Below are 10,099 nucleotides of genomic sequence, written 5' to 3'. Positions count from 1 at the left end.
AGTTTTCACCAATCCCATTTGACGAGACTAACACCTCGCCAACCCTTTTTAGACAAGATTAACACCTTGTCTAACCTTTCTGGATACTATCTATTGAATGGTGGGTCCAACCTCGTCGTCGCCGACTAATCACGTCGCTGATCCCTCCCTCGCTTCGTCAAGATACCGATAGAATAAACCTACGAGATCGAGGTGTCAGGGTGCGGGCTGGCAGGACGGTATGATAGGAGATGACTGGTAGGAACAGGTCATAACAGATCAGATTCCCATTGACAGGTACAGGCAGGGGCAGGCTATTATACAAGACGTAGCTCCCCGAGCTACAACAGGATCTAGAACTGAAGTTCAGATAAACAGGTCGGAGATCACGTGCCGTGATCTTCCTCTAACTAAGCATCGCGGTTCGCACCGTGACAAGAATACTAAGTACAGAGAAAGAAGAAGAAAGAAAGAAAGAAAGAAAGAAAGAAACCTGCGAGACAGGAACCTTTATGGGGTCCTGTCACGATCCAACAATCAAATAATACAAACCTCGTCAAGACGGAAACTTCCGGCAGAAATCCTCCCAGATCGTCACAATAAATTGGAAATTTTGCGTTTGGTGGGGCGCACCAACTACCCAGGATGGGTGGTTGGGCGCTTGGCACGGTTAGACCTAGAATTTAGCTGATTGAATTTGATGGAGTTTTGGTTGAAATAAATGCGTTTAAAATTAATAGGCTGGTAGGGGTGGCCAGCTCGCTTGGATGTCCAGCTCGCTTGGGAATTACGTTACGCCGGCCGGTTTGTGGCCTTACTTTTCAGGTGGCAGGACCTCGAGAAATCGAGTCCTGCTCACAAGGTGGATCTGCATGCTGGGAATGCACCACCATTTATCGTCGGGAGCGGGCTCTGGGACGCAACCCCCGCATAGCAGCATGTATGTAAAGCGAGCTAAATCGGGTCAATGAATTCATCATCATCATAGTCTGTAACTGAAACAAAACTTTGTAGCATACGACAAGTAATTTTGATGAAATCAAACTGACAGAACCGATCAATGACTTCTTTAATTTCAGCAAGCTCACAGGGTTTAACACACGAACTCAGACTGTATCCACAAGACGCTTATTTACCCCCGTTGTCGGCATAATGCTTGGCGATATTCTCTGTCGTAGCTTCCCGTTTTTCTTTAGACGTCTCGCCGGCTTGTGTCATTGTCTTTCGTGCTATAGGCGGAATGAATTGCCTTGGCGCTTCCTGGCCGCGCTTCTCCTTTGAACTGTTACCTGCATTGGCCATAGTATCTGCCTTATCCTTCGGTATATTCATGGCAAAGTTCGTCTTTTTTCTTTCTATGTCGGACATCCTAATGCAGCAAGATCTCTTAGTCAAGCTAAAAGCAATTTGAAGAAACTGAAAACTCACGGTATTGGAGAGCAAGCCAATGGCCTAAATTAAGACTTCGAAAGTCACGCGATGCTTGAGATTTGACAGGAAGCCGAGTCGATTTCCTTTGTCAACGACGTCCGAAAGAGGCGTTGCGAAAATAAGGAGAAAATCAATTACTCCCAATTTATCCGAAGGTGCTGGAGCATCGATCTTTATACCCTCGAAGGTAGGGGGGCCGCTCTCATGTTCGAGAAGCAAAGGGAAAAGGCTCACCCAGATCGACGAACATTTGACTAAAAAAATGCGAGTAGGTGACGAATACCCGGTTCAGCAGACATGAACTCGGCGCCTAATGTGATACAAAATGTGATAGGTGATAGTGGCGCTCACGGCCTTCTAAGATAGACCAGTGAAGTGAATCACTTTGCAGGACAGTCTCATGATTGGAGTCAAGGATAGTAACTGCGTGGATGTAAACTTCCTTTCCCTCACAGGTCATGAACAATTGTACAAACGTCTACCTCAAATCATACCTTTGGACGAATCTTCTTAAGTAAATTACCCTGAGGGGCACGAGCATACAAATTGTTTGTTGGCATGGCGCCCGTAGGAAGATATGTTTACTTCACGAGAAATTTCATGGGTAGGTGGCATATACTCATTGGAATTATCCATTGGATACCACTACTCTGGTCACAAGGGAGGAAGGCATCTTCCCTAGCAAATTTTTGTTAGATTGTGCGGAGCTACAATCAAAATAAAAATGTCGGACAGTCTAGGTCAGCTTGGCGGCGCAAGTCCGGTCTTACTGTTATTCCGAGAGTGTATTGACTGTCATGTCATCCTGCCACCTTAAAAGGAGCATCGTGATGCAATCCTCCCTTATGTCTATTCAATATTACATTTCATCAAGAAAGTCAAAATTGTTGGGACTGCTCTGCATTCCATATTTCTATATGACTTCATTTATGATATGACGCCAAGAATGGAAGTGCGGATGCGCTACGATGATATTGCATGGCAAACAAGCGACAGAGTCGCCGATGCCTGGGCACTCTACATCCTCAATCTAGACATATTCGAGAAAATTGGGAACTTTCTTCTCAGACATCACCAGGCTAGTGATCCTCTCGAATTTACAATCCTACAAACAGGCGCTTTCAACACCGCCCTGCAGATGAATTTTGAAAGAACCCGCGCCGCGATCATACGGTTCCCACTGCCAGGTGCTACCATGTTCCCAGAAGAAAAAGTCGGTAATGAGGTCTCTACCATGCGGTTTATTGGAGATAAAACCACAATTCCAGTTCCTTTTATCATTCACTCTGGGGGGAAAAAAGAGAGTCCATCAGAGTTGGGTCCGTTTATCATCATGGAGTACATCGACCACTATTCAAATATGATCGAAATCCTCAAGAAGCCGGGACGCCCAACCGAAGAACGTATAACACTCAATCCGGACATCAGCCAGATCAAGTTAAAGGCTCTGTATGGAGAGCTGGCAAGGGTCCTCCTTTCATTGTCTGGGCTGTCCCAAAATAAGATCGGGTCGCTTTGCCAGGTTGATGATTTTGCCTGGGAAGTGGCACGCCGACCTTTGTCTCTACATATGAACGAACTTGTTCGACTGGGAACTCTACCCCAGTCGAAACTACCGACCACCACGTTCGATACAGCGTCCTCGTACTTTGAAGCCCTGGCGGAGTTACATATTTCACATCTCACGAGCCAAAGGAACGATGCTGTCGAATCAGCCGATGACTGTCGGCGCAAATTTGTTGCTAGGTTTCTCTTCCGGAAACTTGTTCGAGACCAGAACTTTAAAGCGCAATGGATTTTTTTTGAAAATGGACCCTTTCCAATCTGGTGTGACGATTTTCGGCCAGGGAATGTTCTAGTGGATGTCGACCTCAATATCGCCGGGGTTGTGGACTGGGAGTTTACGTACACCGCACCGGTCGAATTCACTCATGCGCCGCCTTGGTGGCTTCTTCTCGAAAAGCCGGAATATTGGCCTAAAGGCCTTGACGACTGGTGTACAGAGTATGAGAAACAACTCCAGACATTTCTCGGAGCCCTGATGAATTGCGAAGATGAGGCAATAAGGAAGAAACAGCTAGCAGAAAGCCAGCGTCTATCTGGTTCGATGCGAAGGAGTTGGGAGAGTGGAGACTTTTGGATTATGTACGCTGCAAGAAACAACTTTGCCTTCGATGCGATCTATTGGCAAAAAATTGACCAGCGATTCTTCGGACCGACTGCATGTGAAAGCGTCGATTTTTGCGACATTTGGAAGATGAGACTTGATCTCTTGGAGCCCGAAGAGCAAGAGTTCATGCAGAAGCATGTAGATCTGAAGCTCAAAGAGATGGAAGCAAGCAAAATTCTAGCATGGGATCCTGATGAGAACACCCAGGAATTTATGAACTATATGGCAAGAACGAACGATCGGTTGCCATCTTAGCTGGCCGTTGGAGATCTTATGTACCGCCTCTTTTCTGGCGCCGATGTGACATCCTCTCACAGTTGTTGACGGTTACAATGGATGAAGGCACATCTAGGGCGTGGAGATCCTATCACTGTAGAATGACGATATAGATTGATAGCTTGTCTTGTATACCTAAAGAAAGGAGAAGGAAACTATCTGTCTAGAAAAGGAAAGTCTGTCTCTCAGAACGGGAGGACCTAACATTTCACATTATCAGTGCGATCAGAGTCACATGACTAAAAAACACAGCCTTGAGTCACGTGACCACGATCGCACTGATCATGTGATATGTTTGGCCCTCCCGTTCTGAGAGACAGACTCTCCATTTTCCTGCAGAAATTTACTCTTCTCTTTCTTATGTACGGAGTATGACAGGCATCATAAATATCATTTCCATGTTGTTACAGAGTGACAGGATCTCTGTCCCGTCGATGTGTATTCTTCCACTGTAAACGTCAACAATTTGTCCTCTGGCCGCTCTGCAGGTTCGCAATTTACTGCCGCTAGTCCAGAAGAGGCACCCCGCCATCTTTTCTAGTACCTTGCCCCGTCCTTCTCTGATTTTATGTTAGATCACTATGCCATCAAGGAAATCGCTAAGCCAGTACGGAGTACGTACAACCCAAATTAGGCCGAACCCTGGTGAAGTGAAGGATTTATTTATTCGGGTAGCATTTGCGGCAGTTTACCACTAGCATTCCCGTCGCCTGATTCGTAGTCAGCCTGCATGAGCCACCTGATCTCTCTGTTCGTGATAAGAGATGAGAACCTTGGGAGACACGTCGATTTCCCTCCTCTGTCTCTCATCCTTTTTACACAAAGATTGTGGCTTTCTTGCCCTTTACCCTTACCCCTTCATATTGGTTTTTGTCTTAACCAAAATGGGAACAGCTGTTTCTAAGCCTGTGGTTCACGAGAAACTGTCTCTGGCTAAAGAAGAAGCCAGGGCTGACATGACTGATCAAGCATCCTGGGAATCACGTATGTGCAAGAATAACGAATTGTGCTTGTTTCCTTCAAGCTGACGGGATCACAGCTCTGCCACCTTACTCCATCCGAGAACGAGTTGTTCCTCTGACACTTCCTCGCCTAAATGACTGGAACGAGACTCTGCTAAGCGATCCAAAGGTTTCAACAACCCAAACCATCATCAACCCAAATAAACTATCTTTGCTAACGTCAGCCTACACCGGGCGAGACAGAACCGCCTCGCGATCTCAAGTTTCGCTGGCCACTCTTTTGCAGATGTTCTCATCAACCACAGCGCCCTTCAACTTGATCATCACATCTTCAGCCTGACCGTGCCGGTAGAAGGGACACCGATCACGAATCAGCGTTCCTCCGGTCGTTGCTGGCTCTTCGCAGCGACCAATATCTTCCGTGTTCCGCTGATCAAAGCCTATCAACTAAAGGACTTCCAGCTCAGTCAGGCATATCTTTTTTATTGGGATAAGATCGAGAAAGCAAATTGGTTCTTCGAGCAGATCATCGCTACTGCCCACGAAGATCTCTCTAGCCGATTGGTGCAGAAACTTTGTGAAGATCCAGTCACCGATGGTGGGCAATGGGATATGGTAGCCAACCTGGTGCAGAAATACGGACTAGTTCCCCACACGCTCTATCCAGATAGCTATCATGCGCAGAATAGTGCCAAGATGAATTGGCTCCTCACTGTCAAGCTGCGAGAGCAGGCCTTAGTCCTCCGTCAATTGGCAGTTAAAGACTCGCCCTCGTTGGCCTCTACCAAGGAGCAATTTCTGCAGGAAATACACTCGCTAGTCACTCTGCTTTTGGGACCCCCACCGAGCCCGGATAAAAAGTTTGTCTGGCAATACTCCAATGCCACTGGAACAGCTCGTGAGGTGCAACTGACCCCAATGGAATTCGCGGAGCAGGCTCTGCAGCCTCAGTCAATCTCTCGGGGCCAACCCATTGTCAGTGCCGGACGACTGTTCAGTCTAGTCAACGATCCGCGACACGAGTTCAACCGGTTGCTGACGATTGAGAGACTCGGCAACGTGGTGGAAGGGAGACCGATCACGTATGTTAATGTAGAGATCCAGACGCTCAAGACTGCAATCATCGCGATGCTCCGGGCTGGACATCCAGTCTTCTTTGGCTGCGATGTGGGCAAATTCTACGATCGCGACCGTGGGATCTTGGATACCGAGCTCACGGACCTCGCGCTCGGATTCAATACCCCACTAAGGATGAACAAGGCCCAGCGGGTCGCTACTGGCGAATCATCAATGACCCATGCCATGGTCATCACGGGTGTGCATCTGGACGGCGAACAGCCGGTTCGGTGGCGCGTAGAGAATTCGTGGGGCGAGGAGGCTGGAAAGAAGGGTTGGTTCGTGATGGCCGACCGATGGATGGACGAGTACACCTTCCAGGCTGTTGTTGACTTCAACTTCGTCCCGGCCAATGTTAAGGCTATCCTTAAACAAAGCCCGAAGGTTTTACCGCGGTGGGATCCGATGGGAGTGCTTGCTTGAGGACAAGGACCATTTGAAGCATCATACAGTCATATTTAAGATAGATTTTACCACCCCGTATGTTTCTTCCTATTCTATCTTATTCTTTCTGCGAGCAGTAATTTTGCTTTTTTTTTTTTAAAAAAAAAAAAAACCCCCCCGCAGCGTCCACTCGGGTTATCCACAATGTGACGTCAGCTTTGCTCACGGGGTTTTCCGCGTCTTCACTACTTGTACAATAACATTCACCGTGCTCAACATGCCAATCAGACAGGCGCTTCAGGGCATTATCGACAAGGCAGACAAGGCTTGGGATGAAATCATTCATCACGCCCCTCAGCCGCTACCTTCGTACAACAATCCCCCACCGCCCATTCCGACCTCCAGCAAACCGGCTTATCAGGAACACTCGCAGCCCCAGATCTACTGGCGGCCCAATCTACATCCCCAAGTACCGGTGTCCTCCAATTTCGACCACGAACAGGGTCAACATGGATGGGGTAACAATGAGTCGCAGAATTACATCGACAGCCCGCAAAACTCATTCCATTCAACCCAGGGCGATGCGGTGGTCGTGCGCGCTCTTATTAACCACGAGCATCCCGACCCTACCCAGAAGTTTACCAGCGCCAGACTATCAAGCCTCCAGACCCTCGGCCGACCACAGGGCTGTCTGTCGGCCAGAATTACGGCACCGGTGGCCCGAGGTATCTGGCCAGCCTTTTGGCTGCTGCCTAAAGACCCCTTTAAGTGGCCCGAGGATGGCGAAGTCGACATAATGGAAGCGTGGAACGGCGATGCTTTCAACCACACTTGTCTCCATTGGGGCCACTTCAACGGCGAGGACTGGAATAAGCATCGCGTTCTCGAAACCCCTATCCCCAACATTAGCTCGCCGGCGGGGGTGAGGTACGATTTCATCTGGAAAGAGGACGAAACAACGGGCAGGGGGCGCTTGATCTGGTTGATTGATGGCACGCCCATCATGAGGGCCGAGAAACCGCCTGGCACGAGAAAGATGAGCGAGTTTAGAATCCTAATCAACATCGCTGTTGGAGGAAATGTCTGTCAGGGAAATATGCCTAGCAATGGATGCTATGAGATAGTGGTTCGTGATCTGGCCATGTGGGACGCGCCGCCGGGGGGCTGGAAAGAGTTTGACAGTGCTTGGAAGGATTCCAAAGATGGCAATACCATGTAACGAAAGGGGATATTTACATTGCAAAGTAAATTTGATTATACCTCTGGGCTGTATATTATGTTGGACTCATGAAGGGTGCAGTCACCCTTCTAGCAATGCATCTTCTAATGGCCCATGGTCACAAACATAAAATTAAAACTTAACAAAACAGTATTATACCATGGTGAGGATTCGCTGGGGGTCACTGACTCAACTATCCATCTCACAGGCGTGCGACCTATGTGCGGTCAGGCACCAATAGTTCAAACCTACGAATCTAACCTTTAGCTGTTATAGGCCTTCGCATACCATGGTCGTTCACTGGGGTATTGAAACTTCCCGAACGCACTCTTATCCCCGCTGGCCCATCCATGGGGAAGCGGCCCGGGGCGGGACCGGTCCCCGAATGCCGTTTGATGCAATGATTCGGACTATCATTTGAGTAAGTTCTCATCGGATCTTTGGGTGGAAACTAGTCTGATCTCATAAAATAGGATAGTGAGATAACTAAGGATTTTGATAAATCGACGTTGGATGGTGTGGGCTGATGTTGAATGCCGGTCCTCCCGCTCCTTGGCCCCGATCTATGCGAAGTCATACAGAAAGATGGAGGTTGAACCTGGATACAAAACTGACCGTCGTTAATCTTGTCACAAAAGACTCAGGTACTTAGTCTCCCATTCATAGGATCGTCTTAAAAAAATCTTCTCCTCCAAATGGCAGCATCCAACTTCGATGAGCTTCGTCAAGCCTTGCCACGTACAGAGATCTACGTCCCTGGTGACTCTGGGTATGAGGCAAGCTTAAAACGATGGAGCGCATCGTGTATTAAGCCGGCCGCAGTTGTCGTTCGCCCTACCAGCGCGGCAGAGGTGAGCGTGGCTCTTCGTTATGCGACAGAGCACGAAGTGCTCCCACTGGCCATATGCGGTGGCGGACATTCCACAAGTGGAGATTCAGCTTCCGATGGTGGCATGGTCATTGATCTGTTTCAAATGCGCTCCACCGTCGTCGATCCGCTTAAACAAACTATCTCCTTCGGTGGGGGTTGTACATGGGAGGATGTCAATGGGGCCTTGTGGGAGCATGGTCTCGGTACTGTCAGTGGAGTCGTCGGTGATACGGGTGTTGGTGGTCTCATCTTGGGTGGTGGCTATGGGTATCTGACTGGCCGTCGAGGTCTAGCACTGGATTGCCTTTTGGGCTGCGAAGCGGTTCTCGCCAATGGAGACATAGTCATCGCCAATAAAGATGAGAATGCCGATCTATTTTGGGCGTTTCGTGGTGCTGGGTCCAATTTTGGAGTAGTTACAAGCTTTACTTCCCAGGCCTATCCTCAGGGGGATTGCTGGGCTGGCTTTCTAGCTTACTCTCCTGACAAATTGGCCGAACTGATCGAATTTGGTAATATATTCAGTGTGTCTTCTTCATCTTGGAACTAACGATCCGATGCGCGTTAGTGACTAACCCCAGAGTCTCATAGTGAAAACCACCGATGGCAATTCCATGCTTTCAATCATTATCGGAAACTTCATCCCACCAGATGGGGATTCTGGTCTTCTCGCCGTGGTATTTTACAACGGGACCAAAGAAGAAGGAAAAGAGTTCTTCAAGCCCCTCTACGAACTCAAGCCTATAGGGGACACTACAGCCACCATGCCGTACACGGAGGTCAACCTAATGTTTAACAAACACCCCCGAACTCCCAAGGACCGACATCTCTTTGGTGGCGCAAACTTCACCCTGCCACTGAACGTCACTCATGGGCTACAAATCGCCGAACACTTCTGGAGAACCACCAGATTACCAGAAAATGAGAACCTTAGAGGCAGCACCTTGACTTTTGAGTACCACCCGACTCATCAGATTCGCCAGGTTGCCGTCAAGGACACTGCATTTGGAAACAGAGGCCAGTTCTCATCTACCTGCATCACGATGAATTGGACGGATGAAACAAGAGATGCGGATGCGCGTTCATTGTCAAAATTCTTTTCGCAGTACATTGCTGCTAAGACTGGCTTCAAAGGGGATAAGCATAGTGATGGTTCGAGCAGCTATGCGAACTATTTCAGTAAGCTGTATCCTACCCCGTTTTGCTCGATGCACAAACTCCTTTGATGGAATTGGATAGATATTAATTTCTCGAAAAGGTGACAAAACCAGAGCTGAGAAGGTTTTCGGACCTAACACAGCACGGCTGAGGGAGTTGAAGCAGAAGTATGATCCTACATGCGTGTTTAAGAAGATTTTGGACCTGTCGCCTGATGACAATGGTCATTGAGTTTGGCAATTTCCCAAATATGTGGACTAATAGGACCAGTTTCAAATTTTGCTGCTTGTGAGCTGAACCCCTTTTTTTATACCGGAGAAAAACACTGTCAACCTCAGTTGTAATCATACTGTTGTAGCTCTCCAGACAATGACTTCCAACGAAGCAAGAGTAGAGATAAGGAATTGAGTCGAATGCTGGCCGTTAAATTACAGAACTGCAAATGCTTGAATTCCAATACCTCAGCCCAAAAAAAAGAAGGAAATTAAGAATCTGATATTAAAATGGAAGTACATAAGAAAAATCAACAATTC

The 10,099-nt window shown here is 48.0% G+C and overlaps 4 protein-coding genes across 4 annotated transcripts; all 4 read left to right on the top strand.

The window, feature by feature from the left end:
* Positions 1–2,356: 2,356 nt before the first annotated feature.
* Positions 2,357–3,835, top strand: Pdw03_1236 (Aminoglycoside phosphotransferase; the record flags this gene model as incomplete). The annotated part of the gene is made up of 1 exon (XM_014679486.1): positions 2,357–3,835. The coding sequence occupies one exon, from the start codon at positions 2,357–2,359 to the stop codon at positions 3,833–3,835; it is 1,479 nt and encodes a 492-aa protein (XP_014534972.1).
* Positions 3,836–4,740: 905 nt separating this feature from the next.
* Positions 4,741–6,357, top strand: Pdw03_1235 (Peptidase, cysteine peptidase active site; the record flags this gene model as incomplete). The annotated part of the gene is made up of 3 exons (XM_014679485.1): positions 4,741–4,840; positions 4,896–4,987; positions 5,062–6,357. The coding sequence occupies 3 exons, from the start codon at positions 4,741–4,743 to the stop codon at positions 6,355–6,357; spliced, it is 1,488 nt and encodes a 495-aa protein (XP_014534971.1).
* Positions 6,358–6,595: 238 nt separating this feature from the next.
* On the top strand, positions 6,596–7,537 carry Pdw03_1234 (Concanavalin A-like lectin/glucanase; the record flags this gene model as incomplete). The annotated part of the gene is made up of 1 exon (XM_014679484.1): positions 6,596–7,537. The coding sequence occupies one exon, from the start codon at positions 6,596–6,598 to the stop codon at positions 7,535–7,537; it is 942 nt and encodes a 313-aa protein (XP_014534970.1).
* A 695-nt stretch (positions 7,538–8,232) lies between these two features.
* Pdw03_1233 (FAD linked oxidase, N-terminal) lies at positions 8,233–9,797 on the top strand (the record flags this gene model as incomplete). The annotated part of the gene is made up of 3 exons (XM_066099848.1): positions 8,233–8,932; positions 9,000–9,587; positions 9,667–9,797. The coding sequence occupies 3 exons, from the start codon at positions 8,233–8,235 to the stop codon at positions 9,795–9,797; spliced, it is 1,419 nt and encodes a 472-aa protein (XP_065957575.1).
* Between the last annotated feature and the right edge of the window lie 302 nt (positions 9,798–10,099).

This window comes from Penicillium digitatum, chromosome 4 (genome assembly GCF_016767815.1).
Source record: "Penicillium digitatum chromosome 4, complete sequence".
Classification (NCBI taxonomy): Eukaryota; Fungi; Ascomycota; class Eurotiomycetes; order Eurotiales; family Aspergillaceae; genus Penicillium; species Penicillium digitatum.
This window is presented reverse-complemented; position numbering and strand designations above follow the sequence as displayed.